General features: G+C 31.6%; 3 protein-coding genes across 9 annotated transcripts in view; 1 reads left to right on the top strand and 2 right to left on the bottom strand.

Annotated features, from left to right (window-relative positions):
- Positions 1-527: 527 nt before the first annotated feature.
- LOC148226656 (uncharacterized) lies at positions 528-5,646 on the bottom strand. 3 transcript variants are annotated; one of them, XM_088204287.1, is made up of 3 exons: positions 5,372-5,646; positions 4,979-5,302; positions 528-2,204 (listed from the first exon to the last, which is right to left on the bottom strand). In XM_088204287.1, exons 1-3 carry the CDS (start codon positions 5,412-5,414, stop codon positions 1,369-1,371), a joined length of 1,203 nt encoding a protein of 400 aa, XP_088060413.1. In that variant the 5' UTR covers positions 5,415-5,646; the 3' UTR covers positions 528-1,368. The 3 variants fall into 3 exon arrangements, with proteins under 3 accessions (XP_088060413.1, XP_088060414.1, XP_088060415.1); XM_088204288.1 differs by having other exon boundaries at positions 5,596-5,646; XM_088204289.1 differs by having other exon boundaries at positions 4,979-5,320; positions 5,372-5,465.
- Positions 5,647-6,155: 509 nt separating this feature from the next.
- LOC148226655 (uncharacterized) lies at positions 6,156-8,791 on the top strand. Of its 2 annotated transcripts, none has more exons than XM_088204426.1 (4): positions 6,156-6,253; positions 6,485-6,718; positions 7,404-7,676; positions 8,302-8,791. In XM_088204426.1, the coding sequence occupies exons 1-4, from the start codon at positions 6,214-6,216 to the stop codon at positions 8,727-8,729; spliced, it is 975 nt and encodes a 324-aa protein (XP_088060552.1). In that variant the 5' UTR covers positions 6,156-6,213; the 3' UTR covers positions 8,730-8,791. The 2 variants fall into 2 exon arrangements, with proteins under 2 accessions (XP_088060552.1, XP_088060553.1); XM_088204427.1 differs by lacking the exon at positions 6,156-6,253 and adding an exon at positions 6,293-6,400.
- Positions 8,782-18,966, bottom strand: part of uex (metal transporter uex) — a 36,827-nt gene continuing 26,642 nt past the window's right edge. For all 4 annotated transcript variants that reach the window (XM_088204417.1, XM_088204415.1, XM_088204416.1 and 1 more), the window contains 9 exons: positions 13,585-13,776; positions 13,374-13,520; positions 13,155-13,295; positions 12,935-13,080; positions 12,483-12,609; positions 12,278-12,410; positions 10,217-10,325; positions 10,077-10,148; positions 8,782-10,014 (listed from right to left, as the gene is read on the bottom strand). In XM_088204417.1, the coding sequence (XP_088060543.1) occupies positions 9,883-10,014; positions 10,077-10,148; positions 10,217-10,325; positions 12,278-12,410; positions 12,483-12,609; positions 12,935-13,080; positions 13,155-13,295; positions 13,374-13,520; positions 13,585-13,776 (1,199 nt within the window). In that variant the 3' untranslated portion in view covers positions 8,782-9,882. The remainder of the gene's footprint in view (positions 10,015-10,076; positions 10,149-10,216; positions 10,326-12,277; positions 12,411-12,482; positions 12,610-12,934; positions 13,081-13,154; positions 13,296-13,373; positions 13,521-13,584; positions 13,777-18,966) is intronic.

The following is an 18,966-nucleotide window of genomic DNA, read 5'->3' as shown; positions in this document are numbered from 1 at the left end:
GACCACTAACTGGCCAATTATTACACCCACTGGAAAAGCTAAAAAGACAACCCCCTCTCCCCCCTGGAAAAAGCTGATTCTAAACCATAAATTCTCAGGTTATCCCTAAAAAAAAGTCTCGAATCTATACCGAAAATATTTTTTAAAATATGTTATTTTAGTGAAATCATATCAGAATACATTTTCACCTGTAAATATATATCTTTACCAGTCTGGCAAATATATACATATATGGTAAAATTATATGATTTCAAGTTTTTCATACATAGTAATATGATATATACATTTACATACTTACCATTATATATTTACATGCGATGTCAAAATGTTACAGTGAATGTGTATTTTTCGACGAAGTTATATTTTCACCAGTGAAATTATATGCTGCTTATATAATTTTCCCCTTTGATATTCAATTTAACATACGAGTAATTTGAGTTACGAGCTCCGCCACAGAACCAATTAAACTCGTAAGTCAGGGCACCACTGTTCTTGTATAAGTTTAATACAATGAAAAATTAAACAAGTTTCTTAAAAAATTATTACTGGTTTTATTTTAGTTTCACAACAGTCATATTATATATTTTTAATAATGAAAAATAATATTAAACACAACTATATAATTCATATGTTTTAAGTGTTACTTCATTCATTCTTTGATAAATCATAAAATATTGTAAAAGTTTGATTCAACAATTCAAAAAATATTAGTAACAATTGTATGAAAATGTTACAAATTAAGAAACTTAATTAGAACTTTCAGACTGTTATTCAAATATTAAAACAATCTCAGTCAATAATATAAACATTATACATCACGGAATTAAGAAAAATATTATTAGAGCATAATACATAATTAGATAACAGTTTCATTGCTGAATTGTTTTTCACATTAATTATAAGCTGAAATTGCTAAATATTAGAAGTATATATCAAAAAGCTAATGACTGATAAAAATAATACTTTTATAACATAAGTGATATATAATACCAAGGAGAGCATTATTGGTATGCAAATGATCCATATATGAATATGCTAAACTTTAATCGTTAAAGTTAACAATGCAAACAAACTGCAGGTGGATTTTTTCACATTTAGTTAGGCATTTGAGAAAAAGGAATTTGTGCCATCGAGCGATGTATTGATATATATTATATATGAATATCAATTAGTAACTAATTGAAAGATCAATAAACTATATAAAATCTGTATGAAATAAAGGAATATATTATTATTTTTCCTTCACTCTCTTCTGACCTGATGATTGATGATACAAAAAAAATAATAGATGATTATTTAAATCAATCAACTATACAACTTAATACTAAAATAGTTATTCTACAGTATTTACATAGATCAGAATTAAAATTATAAGTTGGTAAATCTATCGCTGAGTTTAGTCATCGTAGTCTGCGGCGTAGCAAAGAAATTGATTCCGGGCGCGTCGATGTCGGACTCTGAAATTTTTCCATTTTGGTACACTTTTCCTTGCATCTCGGCAATAGCTCTCTGTATCTCCGGATCCAATATCTGGCGATTGACAAACCCTATCCTGCCGTTGGCCCGACCGCGCCCTCTACCTCGTCCTCGTTGCATCCTCGTGACTGCACCGCTTCGTTGAAAAGCATCGCCGTTGGTCATACTGTTTCGTCTGTTCGGGGGAAAACTTCGAATCCCATCGTTGGCTACGCTCACGGTATAACTGCCTTGATTTCGAGGAGCAGAACCGGAACGTGAGAACGTTCTCGATCTAACTTGGGACTGCATCATATCAGATCTCAATCCGACCTTCCCATAAACTCTATTTTGGCCTCTATTGCCTAATCGAGCGGCTATCCCGGTGGCCCTGGCTGGTGTGCGACTCCTCGATCGCCTGTTAACTTGCTGAACATTAATCCGATTTTGCGAGCGAGATCTAGACCTGGAGCGTGTGTTTTGCTGAAATTGGGTCCTGGATCGCGAGCGCGATCTAGTTCTCGCACCCAATTGTACATTGTTTTGAATCCGATTCTGAGAACGCGATCTCGATCTGAAGTTTTGTTGATTGTTCGATCTGTTTCTGGAAGTCGATCGTCCCCTCATCAGAGGATTAGCTGCATTGAAGCTTTGAGATCTGGCGCGGGAGCGAGATCGCGATCTGGAGCGTTGATTTGGTTGAAAATTGTCGCTGACAGAATCAAACCTTGTCCTCGATTGAGAGCGTGCTGAAAAAAAATTTCTATTAGAAAAAATGTTTAATCAGTTGGTAAAAGGCAAATAAAATATTGCTTGTCTCAAATTCAAAGAAATTTCAAATCAATAATTTCAATATTAGATACATTTGGTAGTAATATCCAACCTTTTAAAATTTGTTTGAATGACAAACCAATACAAATTATATAATTCATTGCAAAATTTTAAACTAAATTCAACTTTCATGGCAATACTATGCACAATATCTGCTTTTCTACAATGTCGTTAGCTACAAGATCGTTTCATTAGATAAAAGTATTTATAAAATTGAATCACTATAATCGCTTGTGCTTAAAATAGGCAAAAAATCGTCTATTCATGAATTAGGCAAATTATCTGCCGAATGCATACATTAAGTCAAAAAAAAATATTACTCCAATAGCGATTTTTTTATCTGAGCCAAACGTAATTTTTGACAGTTGTGAAACGTCACATTTATAGAAAGGTGCAATTTTTTTACTCTTGTAAAGTACATGAATAGTAAAGCCGTAAAAAATGGTATAACTTGGCAGATATATTGTAATTTAATGAAATAAAATAATTATTAACTATAACAAGTTATTCATGTAACTGTCAGTCAGAAGTGAACACCCCATGAATAACTCTTTGCAACAAATACTGTTCTGACAAATGTTCACGAGCATCTAGCCTATTCAACTGTTACATTATAAGAAATTAAAAATCAACCATAAACACACTATATAAATCGTAAGAATACCTGTTAATAAAATTAGTACGTTGTCATATTTATAGTTCTAGACTTTATTGGCATTCTAAATGAAGATGAACATCACCGTAGTTAATGACTGATTTATTTTTAAATAATCAAATGACATGTGGTTTTTGCCTAATTCATGAATAAAGCAGCGAGTTTGCACTTTTAATGAATTAGGCAAATTTTTGCCCATTTCACACAATAAGAGGTGTAACATAAATTAAAAATATATATATGTGATAGTGGTCGTATTGTAATTAGGCTTGATTATTTTTTTCATGGCAATCAATATCAGGAAACACTGCAAAGGTAATCCGTATTTCCAAGTCACTTATACTTATGGAAATCAAAATCATTAACCACTTCATGCCTGAAATATTCTTCAAAAGTTGTTCAAAAAAACCGATATTATTTTCTCCTTTTTTCAGGTAAATAATAAATTTACAAAAACATAAAAAAAAAATTTTCAGAACATTTACTCAATAGAAAAACACGTTTTTTTAGAGAACAACAAGCAATACATAAAATAACTGTTCTATAAAACGAATTAATAATGCATTACTGTTGGACGGATTAGATGGTCGGAACAGTGAAACCCCCCCCCATAAATAATTCTACAACAAATCCTTTTCCAAAGAAAAAATCGAAAAGATTTACCTTACATATAAATGCACGAAAAATTCGTTTTATGGAACAAAGTATTTATTTAAATGCACAAATCTCTGAAAATAATACCCTGTTTTAACAAAAAACGGGTGCGATTTATTGCACCCATTTTTTTATAATATAATAATAATAAAATTGAGAAATAATACAAAATATGCATTAGAATAATAAGATATTACTAAAATAAATTACTAAGCGCAAGGGGAAAATACCTCATCTAATGGGTAATATGAAGGATACACACATATGGGACCCTTTGGTGTAACGTCAAGTAAAGTCCCGCACATGTGGGGGACCCGTCTTTAAGCGGTTAATCTAATATAATGTAACAAAAACTGCAATAAGTGCCTTAATATTCAACAAAAATATGCTTTTACGCCTTCAAAAAACATTTGTGAATAGAATGTTTATTGGCAGTGTCTACTATGACCGAAATTCACAAAATTCATTCGTTGTAACGAAACAAAATGTTGGAAATACCCACTTTTTATTATCGTTCAACGCTTATCTCTGATCCGATCTTTATGTACACATTAGAATTGGAATTTGATATAATTCAATAATTTCAATTGAAAATAGTGGAAGATTTTCATTAGAAACATAATCCTGTATAAGGTTGCTTCATAAGTCTTGGCGTTTTTAGAGTAATACTTTTACTAAATTATATATTCTAATTATATGTTCAGAATTTTCGTGTGTGCAATAATCCGGTCACCATATGAATTTTACATCAGTCATTCAAAACCACAATAAACCTGTAATAATTTTAGCACAGAATATCAGTCATAAACGGAAATGTTTGAAAGCAACAATTTAAAAATGATCATACATATTATAAATATTAATTGGTTTATCATACATACCTATTATGTTTATACAAGTGTATTTATGTTTATTCTTTACGCAAGTATTTTGCAACAGCACTTAAAACAAGTGGTAGAACTAGAAACTGAAGTATATTTATGATGCTGAGATTAAATATGAACAATAGCCACACTAAAATAATTTGGGTCACATACTAAGCACTGAGCATAATTTCAACATCAGTATTTTTAGAAATTAAAATAAATAAATGTAGTGGTTTATGCATTTGTTAATAAAGATACTATTTGGATCAAAAACATCTAAGTAAATTGATTTATTTTTCTCAAAAAGTGTCAAAAAGTATTTCGTAAAAAAATTAAAAGACATAATCTAGCCAAACTGAAACCGGTGTAAGATTTTAAACAATACATGGGAATTTAAATTATGTTTAAACTAAAAATATATAATCTAGCTAAAAATGTAATTTATAATTGAATTGTATTGTATAACAGGAAAGTATTATAAATAAAAAGTTGTCGATAAATTGTCGCGCTCTCATACCTCTAGAACGGGAACGAGTTTGTCTAACTGCTCCTCTGCCTCTCGTCGTAACTCCTCTTCCTCGCGTAGTAATCCCTCTGCCTCGCATATTTCCTCTTCCGCGTACAACGCCTCCTCTGCCGCCCCTAGGTACGCCGATTCGCCCCCTGACTCCGGAGCCTCTCGTAGATACGCTACCGCCTCTTTTAATGATGCCTCCTCTAGAAGCCCCGCGGCCTCTGCTTGCACCTCTCATCGCTCCTCTGCCTCTGCCTCTGCCTCTGCCTCTTCCTCTCACATTAGACTCGCTGCGCTTTTTCGCCCTGTTCTCCTTGATGATATCATCTGAAATTCATACAAGGACTAACATAACCTCAAAATCGATACAAACAACATTTCATCATAGCAACCGACTGTAACGAAATCTCCTTCGAACGTAACAAGGTTTAATCAACATTTCTATATTTGAGAGCAATTTTGTTCGTTGGACACATTCTTGAGTTATGACGCGAACTATAAATAACAAATCAACTTAGGAGAAAAGTGGGTTAATCGGCGAAAAAGCCGCGAGTGGTTACATTGGCGTTGTTTTCAACCAAATATTAAAGATTAAAAGACACTTTCTGTGTTATAACAACCTAAAGAACGATCGAGCGGCACCTGCGACATTATGCCGCCAGCTGAACAGTGTCAAATTATGGCCGGTAATTTTGGTGTTTTGAGGCGCGACTCGATGTAACGAGACTAATACTCTCTTTGTATTGTTGCTCTCTATATTACCTATAATATGTATCAATTATGTATAGCCATTATTATCTAGTTAGGTTTTCGCTTCATTCTACCCAGGCTGTTGCGATTGGCAACTGCCGTTAGATAGGTATGAGTAAACTTACCGTACGTTCTGATTTGATCATAATCGACCCGGCTTCAGTACTGGTATTGGTATTGCGTTTTATATGTCTGCTTTTTAAAAGTTACACTAGTCGCTGCAAATATCATATTTTAAAGATTATTTCTGAAATAATTTAAAATTATATTACAAAAATAGAGAAAGAAATCTATTTTGACACTTACTTACAATAAATTCTAATTGTGGAATAATATTTTTATCTTATTAAACCACACACTAATATTATAAATGTAATTAAAACATATAAGAAAACAATTTTTATACTGGCAATTTAATTGTACTATATAGTTTTTCATGGTGGCAATGTTTGATGTTTGAAAACATCGTTCGTTAGCCGCCAACTGTCATGGAGCCGAAACGATCGAAGATTTGTTCGGATTCTGCAGGTAGTTTTGCTATAAATAAACAGTTGAGGTGTGAAGTCAAATATTTGTTATATTATGAAACGATTGCTTAAATTTAAGTCACATATTGATGATAGATTTGACTGTAAAGACAAAGTTATCTACAGTGAATAAAATTTATCCCATTAGGTTAGCTAGCCTCACATCCTAATGGCTGAGTTATCAATTTTATACATACATTCTACTAACGTTTTATTTATGTTACATATCAAGACACCCTCAAAGAATTACATGTAGTCCTGTGTAAGTTCAAACTCGAAGATCTAAGGGACTATGCTATAATTGACTTCCCAGAAACGACATGGTCTTTGGTATGTGCACTAATACAGCAATCGTCAGAGGATTTAAAACCGAAAACTGTCGCCGACGCCATCGTCTACCTGATGAAGAAAAACCTAACTGACAAACAAGTTCTGGAAGACAGAATAGAAACTTTACGACTGCGAGGTAAAAAAAAATAGATTTCCATCATATATGTATATAAAAAAATAAACAACATCTACAAAAAAATCTTACAAGATATGAGTATCTTTGTTATGAGGAACGTATCCTCTATTTGATTACATCATTCTTGAATCAAAAGTTATAATTTTTAATTTCTAAATAACCAAATACTCCCTCTTAACGTTGCATAGACCAGTGTTAATATGTTATATTAAATATAAAACTTATGTACCAGTAACCTGTTTTATCATTCTTCTTTTATTTTTCAAAAGTGGCGAAAATTAACTATTTTCAGCAGTCTGACTCACTTATACATAAAACGAAATATTTTTATTCCAAGTGATACATAATCAGATTAACCGGAATAACATTATCAATAATACAGTGGTACCTCGGTGTACGTCCGCTTTGGAATAAGTCCAACTTGGTATACGTCCTGTTTGGACGAGAAACATGTTGCTTGGTAAAAGACCTTCATTTAGAATACGGCCCATGTGCATGCTAGAACTTGTATGAGTTACAACACTGCGCGAAAAATACGTTCGGTATACGTCCTATTTGGTATAAGTCCAAGGATCTGGAACGGATTAAGGACGTATACCGAAATACCACTATATAAGTAAAATAAATACAAAAATGTTTTATTCAAATGTGTCAAATGCTTATTGTTTTTATTCTTTCATTTTAGCCTTTGGTTTATCCACCACCAAAACATGGTTCGCTTACGAATTCGTCGATCCTTTGCCTGATTACGAAGACATGACATTAAACGAGATTGCGATGCAAATCGGGCGCAGTATGCACACTCCGGTTCTCGCCATCCGCGCTACTCAAGAATTTGATTCTGTACTTTTAGGCATTGGTCGTTCGCGAAGTATGACAGTTATGTATGTAACTGAAAGACGGCTACTCATCAGCAAAAAGGGGTTTAATCCGAAGCACATGGAAGCAACCTCAAGAAGTACGATACTTATTTTATTAAAATCCCAAAGCAACAATATGTTAACTGATATTAATGTCGAAAATGTCTCTTTCAAATTAACATCAAACTTTCCATCTTTCTCAATTATGAATAATGGATAATAAAGATTGATAGCTCTCGAACTGACTGTGTTAATGCAAATAAAGTATAAGAAAACCTAATCTATGATGATCTATCGAAATTATTAGTATATAATAATCACCAATTTTGATCTCCCAGACAGGTTAGAAATTAAAAAAACAGTAGAGTCCATTTGGAATTCAAACTCAGGTCTTCCAGGTGTTAATCACCATCTTATACCGCTGGTCTATTGTGCTATTTATTATTAATTGTTGCCTAATATAGATTTGATAATGTTTTCTATTCCGTTTCTCTGCAGAGAATATGTTATAGATCAAAATACATATATTGTAATCATTTTAACATTTCTATCATCATCCTTGCTATGAAACTTCAAAATCAATTCAATGTTGTCTCAAAGAAGTCTTCATATAAAATTATTTATATTATATGCGCCATCCATACACATGTATAAAGATAATCAAACCAAATCTTGAATTAAAAGTCAAACGTAATATTGATTTGTGATTTTTTTAATTTTCAGGCTTCGGATTTAACTCAGTTAAGAATTGCCACTTATCTGGCCATCACATCCCTTCGCTTTTGCAAATATTGGATAGAAAAAAAGGCACCAGACCTTTGGAGGCTGTCATTTCAAAACCAGTTTACGATTTGGCTCCGCGCCGTACAAGGTTCGGGCTCGACTTCACCACCGAGGAACCCATGCAGAACTACCTGAACGAACTGCTCGGCGACGAAGAGAATGCGCCGCGTCTCTCAAATTTGACGGTCAGGGCCAAAGCGCCGTTGAACAACGGACAAGTCGTCTTCTCCAAAGCCGTCCTGAGCAGCGCCAACATCGGAAACTCACTACGAGACATGGCTTCTTTAAACATCATATCGCCATCATCGATATTCTTCTCCATGATGACCGAACATTGTAAAAACGATTTAAAAGTGAAACTTTCTTAAAACGCACGACATTCTAATATAAACAAATTGACTTTTATGAAATAAAAAAATATTTTTTTTTATATATATGTTTATTTTAACGAACCAAGTTAGTTACAGATTTCAACAGACGACCTCCCATCTGATACGCTCATTCTATATGATTATTATCCAAAAGACGAAAAGAAACGTGTTTATTATATTCATCTCAAAATATAATCGTAAATATCATCATCTTAAAGCTTCACTTTGTAACATTGCGCATCGTAATACGCAACTTCGGATAAACATTGTCGATTATAAAAATATCCACGCTTTCAATTCCTAGTATATTTCTTATATAAAATTTCAAACATGCTATCATGTTAAATAAATTAACAGTAAATTAAAAAGAAAATGAAACAAAACAATCATATTTCACTATCTAAATTGACTTACGTACAATTGCTTAACTAATAGGATTAATATTTTTGTAAAGAAATCACATTCTGTTACCTACGACTACTAACAATGCAAAAAAAACATCAATGAAATTAAGTACGTTGTACCCTTGCTAAACTTTGGTCGGAAAAAGACCGTGTATTTTCCCCACAATAAAAAAAACAACAATTGTAAATTAGGGTTCCGTACAATAATAAAATAATATTAAAATAACATGGAAGAGGTATCGTTACATTATTATATAAAAAAATATCAATACTATTTAATTACGATACAAAATTATCGCTATGCAATACTGATTGTGAATAATTAATACAATATAATCAGATTCATGACGAAAACTTGGATACGATTAAAGATACAGGATGATACCGGCGAGATAGACGATCAATATAATACATATAATAAATTACAAATTAATAATAATGTATATATTTTATTATGTTACACGTCATATACTATATCGGAGTTTACCGACAATAATCAAATCTCGGCTATAAGTCCAATTTGTATTTATATAACCGTCGCCGTCCGTTAAGTAAGCCTATTAGACGAAAACGTTTAAATTATACATTTCGCTTTATACATTTAAACTAAAACTATCAAAAATCAATTCTTATCGATATTAATTATATTACAATATATTTTATGTATACGCATACATAGTTATTTAATATCATGTGAGGCCTAAACCGATTTGCGGATTCAAGAACCTCTTTAAATAAAGTAAGAGTTAGCTCGTTAGCAGGGCGCTCGATTCTTGGAGTTTTGAATCAGAAGTGGACGCTTCAGAAGGTTGGGTTATATTCACTGGTATTAACGATTGCTGCGATTTTTTCAGTGAATTATTATCCAACGTTGAAACCTAGGAACGTTAAAAATAATGTAACATACTCTTTAACTTCACATTAATACTATTGAACTTACGTTATGTTTATTGAACGATGGTGATTTAAGGTTTTCTATTGGACTAGGCTCTTCTTCGAGAGAATGCAACAACTGTAAATAGTTCAAGTAAATATAGGCACGCTAAATGTATATATTAATTTACTCAAAATACTATGTACCTTCTCGACTTCGTCATCAAACTGATCGCCGGACTCGTCGACGCTCTTCGAGCGACTACCTGAACTTCTTTGCATTAAAGTGGCACGTTTGGCTGCTAAATATAACGAGCTGTAAAACACAATTCAGTAAATAAACATTCTAAAAATTAAACAAAAAAATCATTATGTTGTAGTCCATTCGTTTATTACATAAAGAATGATAACTGACATTTTTATTAGAACCACCAAGTGGAGAGAGAACATATTAACAAAGCATATCTGAACTATAGAAATAAATTCATTTACAGCAAAAATATTATTGTTATTCGGCTCAGAAGATTCATGGATGTTTTTTTGTGTTTCAAGAGTTAGGTAATCTGTTCTTTAATTTATCTATATTAAGTTTAATTTAGTTTTAAGAATCCCATACTTTTTTTTTATAAAATACATAGCAGTTGTATTGCTAATATAAAGATAGCATACCACTGTGCACCACGATAATTATAAAGGATGAACGTGACAACGGTATAATAATAACACAAGAGACTGACACTGAACGAACCATCACAATATCCCTCGTAATATCCAGAGGAAAAAAACGATTCTTTGGACGTAAAGGAATACGTACTTAAAATACAGAGAAAATTATTTCTTTTGTGCATTACGATTGCACAAACAATAAGCCATCAAGCGAAAAAGCACCGTTAATATTAAACTCTTTGCATTATTTGATCTTCGAAATGTCTAGCAAATCACTCTAAGGCATGGATATATTTCGTTGGTCAATTGGTTGAATGATCTGTGTATGGTTGTGATTCGCTGGAGTCCCCCCAACTTACTATACAAAAGGCTGACTCCAGAAGACGAACGACAGCCATACATTACGAGACTACGAGACAGACTGCAGAGCGGCTCACGAAAGATACTTGGACTATCGATCGCAACCATAAGCGGAAGGAAGGGGTTTCTCAGAACTATTTTTTTTCAGATTTAGATGATTAACTGGAATTTATATTGAAAAATCACACTTTTTTTCTTGAAACCCTGTTCTTATATATTTCCGAAAAGCGGTGTTTATTTCCATTAACGTGGCAAACAGTTACCATTATGTGATTTTTTAATCACGAAACATATAGGTGGCTTTCTAGTCTTTCCTTGGCTCACATGTCTCATAAATGTTTTTTCAAGTTATTATGAACTGTATCTGTGTTTTGTTATACGACTCCATGATTTGCATGTTTCCATCATGCCAGACTATCACCACTTTCGGTATCTAGCGTCTGATAAAGGGAAAGGGTTCTCAAAAGCAACACTTTTTCTCTTTCTTGAAAGACATCGGATATGCTTCAATACTGACTTCGATTTGACAAAATAAAAAGTGAAGCACTATCTTTTTCGGATAACTTAATACATTTTTAATTTCTTGTTTAACAATAATGTGGTATGATTGTTATTTTTTAAGAAAGATTTTAAGAAGCTTCATTTAAGGCAACGAAAATAAAAAAATACAAAAGACTATAAGTACACAAATATTATTTACTCGTATTGAAATTATTTACAACCAAATATTAATTAATCGGTTGCAAAAACATACGAACTACGTTGGTTTTTGTACAACATATGAGAATTGAAAAAATCAGTTCACGCGAAAACTTTTTTGGGCGTCAGTTTAACGAGCCTAAATTAACACATTTAGAGTGTTAAAAAATTATCTATAATTAGTAATTCATTACAGAATTCACGTTGATAATTCTGTAAACGATACCCATGACCCCATTCTGAGCCGAAAGGCTTTTCAGTGCTAAAATTAATAACAAAAAATACCTACATACTAGAGTGGCCTAAGAAAGATCAATAACTTATAATTTAATTGCCTTATAAATTATATTGCTGATTTAAAACCTTGGAAATATAATATTATTTAAGTTTTAGTATTATATAAAATAAAATCGCATCACCAAATATAACTCAAGTGTAAAATTATCAGTTAACATTTTCTTGCCTTGTGGTCCTGAATTTTACTGAGTGATGAAGTTCTAATAAATATGCCAGTATACATAATCTAAAATAGATAAAACTCACCGTTTTATATTAATGTAAAAAACTTCTGTAACAGCTCTGACTGTATAGTCAGGTATGAAAGTTTGCCGAATGATCGAGTCCATGTTGATGGAATGCAGTGACCCGAGAGTAGTCGGAGATGAGCTTTGTTCACCTGCAATTATTTAAGGTTAAGTAAAACCGTATAATATACATATATTTCATGATGCCTGAATAATAAACTTGCCTATGGTAATGTTTTGCATCAAAACCTGAGAGCCGAAGTACGTGAATGGACCGCTCTCGAATATAAGCTTTTCCCGGCCGACTGTAACTTCTACGCGGCCCTCCAGTACTAAAACGAAATAGTCAACCTGGAAAATATGATTTATAGAATTAGATATGACAGTAAATTAATAATCATACATAACATTAATATCGTAGGGAACTGCGGAAGTTATTTATAAATTATCTTATAAATAATTTACATTAAATATCTTTGTTTTTACTGACACTTCAACATAACCACAATATGGTTGTAGATATCAAACAAAATAATTGTTTATGTTATCCTAAAAGTATTTAAGGGGTTTTCATTGTTGTACAAAATATAATATAAAATGATTCCATAACATGAAAAGTTAGATTTGGATTTCTTTAAATAAATTTCATAGTATATAATTAAAATTGAATACAAACCGCTTTTCCTTGCTCGTATATAATCAAACTAGGATCATTCTTCTGGCGCTCTTTCCCACGAAACTTTATGTGGTGTATTATGTCCTGTTTTAACAACCGACGCAATATTGGCTCAGAGATGACGTCAGGTTTGAAAGCGTCCACAGCTAATAGTAGATAAAATTTTGATTAAAACCCGCACATAAATTCTTTCTCACAAAACAATTAAAGCATAACTGACAAGTGCTTAGATACTGGAACGTGGCTAGTGTTAATTGCGGCGATATTCTGATACGTTGATTCTCTCTTCTCTCAGCGAAAACTCCAAAATCTGTCAACTTGTTTAGAGGACGATGACGACGACGCTTCGATTTGTTATCGGCTATAATATTATTAAAAAAACATTTGATATAAAATTAATTTTAATAATAAAATGCTAAAATAAATAAGATAATATTACTGAAGACGTCTGTTTCATCCACGATTTCTGATTGTATCAACTCTTCAATCACATCTTCTAGAGTCACCAAACCGATGGTTTCGTAAAAAGGATCACCTTCGCCTTCACTATTGATATGTTGAACAAACGCCATGTGTCCTTTGTGACCTGAAATTTTATGATAACGTAAGTTATTTGCATAAATTAAATATATTTGATAACCAATCATTACCTTCTTTGAATTGTTTGAATATAACGTCTAAGGTCACATCTTCAAATAGGAAATTACAAGGATTCTGATAAAACTGACAGACAGTCTTCAATGGAGTATTGTCATCTGGGTCAATGAACACCAAATCTTTTACGTACAGCATAGCCACGATGTTAGTCCGCGACGTTTCGAAAACGGGAATTCTTGAAAAACCTAGTGTATAAAAAATCGGTGGTCATTTCAATGTAATGATAAACAATCTCATAAAACATTTTTGTGGTGTAAATAATTTTAATTATGCATAAATCCATTGTGGTTGAATATTTATTTGCAATTCGCTTCTATGAAATAAGAAAGTTAGGTGTGAAAATATCTTCTTAGTCATCACTCGATGACGATATAACTTTTTTAAATACCCACGCTTACGATTAAATATAATTTTCTTTAAAACATAATAAATAAAACATACAGAACCAAAATTTGTTATTCATATATAATTTTAAGTTACAAATTACATCAATATATTTTATTTTATAATTAATGTAATTTTTATGTTCCGTAATTCATCGTTATAATGTGAGTTAAGCACTTTCACTTTTATTTGTATCACACTTCCTTTTGTGTTGGTATTGCATGATATAAGACAAGTTTATAATTAAAAATATGTACATATTAGTTATTTCGAAATAAATTTGCATTAGTATAATTAGAGAAAAACCTTCTGAATATATTGGAATAGAATACCCTTTTAGCATTATGCAAGCATTACTAAACTACCAGACTAAAAGGGTGCTAAATTGGGTGAATTTGATTATCATCTTCAGTCTACATACACATTGTGAATATGTCTGGAATGTTTTGTTTGCTTTGTAACCAAAGTATGTAGCATTCAATGCATACAATACTAAAATATCACATAGGTAGTTATTTATCAAAACTCAACAATATGGTTTCATGGCTATTTGAGTATTTGGTAACATAATATTATTTTAAGTATAAATATAACCGATACAATAGACTAGTGATATAAGTCGTAAACTAATTTCCAAAAGCCTTTGGTTCAATTTATTTTTTATAGATTTTTTTAGTTACACGGATGAATAGGGCCGTTATTTAGGGAGCAGGTAGGGGCATTTGCCCTCCCTGAATTTGGTCATTTAATTTTAATGAAATCGAAATATTAAAAAAAAACGACCTTTGACTGGCAAACTGTTGCCCCCCCCCCCCCCAGAAAAAGTTGAAATGACGTCCCTAATTCTAAACCAGAAATTCTCGTGTTATCCTTCAAAGAAAATCTAAAAAACAGTCTGGAATCTACCCCAAAAATATTTTTAAAAATATGTTATTTCAGTAAAATCATATCGGAATACATTTTAGCATGTAGATATATTATATATTTTTACCAGTGAAAATATAATTTATCTGACTTGTACTAGTAAAATTATATGATTTCCACTTTTACATACATATGTATGCGTAGTAATATATGCATTATTTATTTACATACAATGTATAAATGTTTTTTAATCAAATTATATTTTCACTAGTGAAGTCCAAATACATTTTCATCAGTAGATATATATTTCTACTAGCGAAAATTCAATTAAATTTATTATATTATAAGCTGCTTTAAAATGTCTGACAGTTGCGAAATGTACATACATATGTTGTTCAAACCCAAAGCTAGCCTAGACAAATTAACAAAACCCAACTTGATCTAATGAAAGTTTAGAGCTTTCATTAGTTTAGGTCCAAAATACAAACTAAGCAAACTCATCTCTCAGGGGAAAATAAGCGGAAGAAGTACATATTACACTATGTTTTAAAAAATATTATAGCTATCCTTACCAATATTACTACGGACTTCTGATATAAGAGTATTGGTTAAAGTGAATTCAAATTGAATTTTGGTCAATATGAGGGCGCAAAAACAATTATCACTTCGCAGAAGTCAAAAATTCACGTCAAAAGCAATAAAATCGTGTCGGCGCGAATTTCGTCATTATGGGGAAATGTAGGGGCATCCCCCCCTTGAAATTTTCCAAAAATTCGTGTCATTTAATGAAATTCTATGAATCTAAATGAAGTCGAAATATTAAAAAATCGAACAACTGACTTGCCAAATTTTGCCCCTCCTCTGGAAAAAGCTGAAATGACGTCCCTGGTGATGAATAATTAAAATAAAGTTGTGCATAAAACCTCTTTTGATTGTGAAATGTACTAATAATTTATAAATAATATAATAGACAGAATTTGATTTTAGTCTGATGTTTCACTAGTATTTAGTAGTTGTCGATTGTGTTTATCCCGTTGTAACGCATTTGGCTAACGTATGTTATATTAAAACGGAAGATTTACAATCAATACAAATATTTATATGAAACTTTTTTTATAAGATGTTTTCCAGCTACTTTTAAAAATATTTAATTACTCGAATTTTTTACCTTTTTTGCGCTTCTACATATTATGATTTATTTAATCTGATTAATCTAGATTGGGGACGTGCTATTTGGGTGAGTGTAATTAGGGGACTAGAAAATACTCTAATTTTTAATTGCAATAGAACGTACGAAGCAGGCGCGTGTGGTGAGATATACTCCCTTTGGGTCGCTCACACAAGGTAAAAGCACATCCCCAATTAACCGTGTTATTGGGGGGTCTACTGTACACAAATCAAAACATACATATAAAACATAAACAGAATATAAAAAAGACTTTATTATTATAAGTTATTCATGTGTTTTTATTCCATTATTCCATATTTTTGCAGATTGTCCTAGGAATATTATGCAAATTCACACCTCCATACATTATTCCCCCGGCCGTACTCGTTTTCTTATACCAAACAATCCTTAATTGTCGCTATTTCTAGTATTAAATATGTTATGTACATCTTTATTTATTATTAAATACTTATTAAAACACTCTAGTAACTTATATATAAATACTAAAACATTAATATTCAGTGTTTTTTGAAATTCAAGCCATTCCAATCTATCTATACTTCTATAACTAGTAAATCTATTTTTATTTAAAACAACTCTCATATTTTGTTATTTTTGCAACATTTTTTATCTAATTTATTAAGCATAAATAATTTTGTTGCACAATAATTAAAGTGTGGCAATATAATATTTTTGTAGATTATTTTTTTTGTATTTATACTTAATATATATTTCAACCTAGATAATGTACCTATTTTTCTACTATTATTATTATTATTATTAAATGTGTAATAACAATGTTCCGAAAAAAAAAATTATCTACAATTACTCCTAAACATTTTATATTATTATCTAAGATATGTTTGTAATTAATAAATATACATTTAGTTTAAGTACATTATTTTTTAACCATATTTATATTATAATTAATTCATTATTTCAATTATCTACAGCTTCTTTAACATTATTAACTATGCAATACAATAAAGTGATGTCCGCAAAAAATGTATTTTATATTTTTTATATTATTAATTACATCATTAATATATGTACAGTAGACCCCCCAATAACACGGTAAATTGGGGACGTGCCATTTGGATGCCCATTTATGTGTGAGTGAGCCAAAGAGGATATCTCAGAACACGCGCCTGATTCGCACGTACGTATTTCAAAAAAGTATGAGTATCTTCTAGTCCCCCAACTACACTTTCCCAAATAGCACGTCCCTAATTTACCGTGTTATTGGGGGGTCAACTGTACAACGGATGTGAATCAGAATGTCATTATCTTAAGATGATAAGACATAAATAAACCGCGATTATTATTTGTGCATGAGCCGAATTCCTGCCTTGGTTAGATGTTTAGGAAACCCATATGCAGTTTCGAATGCAATTATTGAAAAAAGTCGTTCATCAATTGCGTCAAACCCTTTTGATAAGTACTGATAAACTATTTCTGAAATGTTTTGTAGGTTTTGTAGGTAATGTGTTGTTTTCAAAAAATAAATGGTAATTGGCGAAGGGGAAGGACACAATGTTTTTATTTTTGGTTCCGCGTTAGATATTTACATTTGAAACGTGCATGTAGTCGAACAATTGGATATATACACAAATTTCAACAGGTTTATAAATTTTTCGAAATAATAATAACCAGTTTCCGGAAACTAGCTGAATTTCTGTATTCATTATTCTATCGTACCGCCTATTAGACCGCCCACGATACCCGATTCCAATAATTCTATTTTGAAGCACGTGGATACTAAAACCACCCTCATAAACGCGTCCCATAAATATAGGTCACCACCTCATGGGTTGACACACACAAACATGGAAAATCTAAAGCGGACGGGGTCATCAACCTTCAGCCCACAATCTAACGACTCGATCGATCGAGCCAAAATACTCACACATTTTATAAAAAGAGAGAAAAAATAAACGGCCCAGTTACGAAACCCTTCCAATTTTGACCAGTTCGCGTGACCAAGAGAGCTGCAGCAATCGGTCACATGTGCCGTGAATCAGGTCAGTTCGATAAATTTTCGGCGCCTGGAAAATGCCTGGCTTTTTGCACGCACCAAGACCAGGATAATAAGAAAAAAGCTGCTATTTTTTCATTTCTTTGCTGCCTCATTAGAAACATATTTAATTGCTAAAATATAAGCTGTAAGGCATCTAAAACAACACCAATTACCTACAATTGTATATTAATAATTTCAATAAAAACCGATTTTAAAATAAAACAATGCACGTAGAATATGCAAAATGGTATCATGAATTATAAGCAATAAAAATTAAAGATTCAGGAAATTTATTTTTAAAAAATTCTCTGCGCGCGTTGGGTGTCGGAAAAGAAAACAAGCGCGAAATATATGACATTATAAGTAGGGACTGTAATAATACCGGTATTGACATTAAAAAACATTATATTTTTAGTTTGTAATTAAAAAGACAATCATTCAAAGTCGAACGGAATGCTTTATTGCTAAGTTTATGTCCTAATATGTTATTCAATGTTGATACATGCTTGTAAATTTTACGAAAAAATCCAAGAATTCAAGAATCTTAATATTTTTATAAAGATATTGAATGAATATGTAGTAACTATTGTAATCTCTATTTTTTTGTTAAATATAATAAACAATCAGAGCAAATTTCCACTTACATCTAAGTAACAGACATTTATGATCAATTATCCATCTCTCTGTTAAAAACAATATGAAGCGTTAAAACAATCTTCCTTACATTCAAGTACTTTTAAAAATATTTTATACGCTGATCCTTCATTAAGTACTAATAAAAAACAATAAGACAACTGTGTACAAAAAATATCTTCACTCTTTATTTGTATGGTGGTAATAAAATAAATTAAATGTTAGGACCACCCACAATCGTTAAGGCGAAAGACTTTTTTTATCATAGGCGTGAAACAAGTGAATTATTAAACGGTATATATTAAAAGG

Source organism: Plectrocnemia conspersa, unplaced genomic scaffold (assembly GCF_051122295.1).
Source record: "Plectrocnemia conspersa isolate PC_06_02 unplaced genomic scaffold, ASM5112229v1 ptg000014l, whole genome shotgun sequence".
Taxonomy (NCBI): domain Eukaryota; kingdom Metazoa; phylum Arthropoda; class Insecta; order Trichoptera; family Polycentropodidae; genus Plectrocnemia; species Plectrocnemia conspersa.
This window is presented reverse-complemented; position numbering and strand designations above follow the sequence as displayed.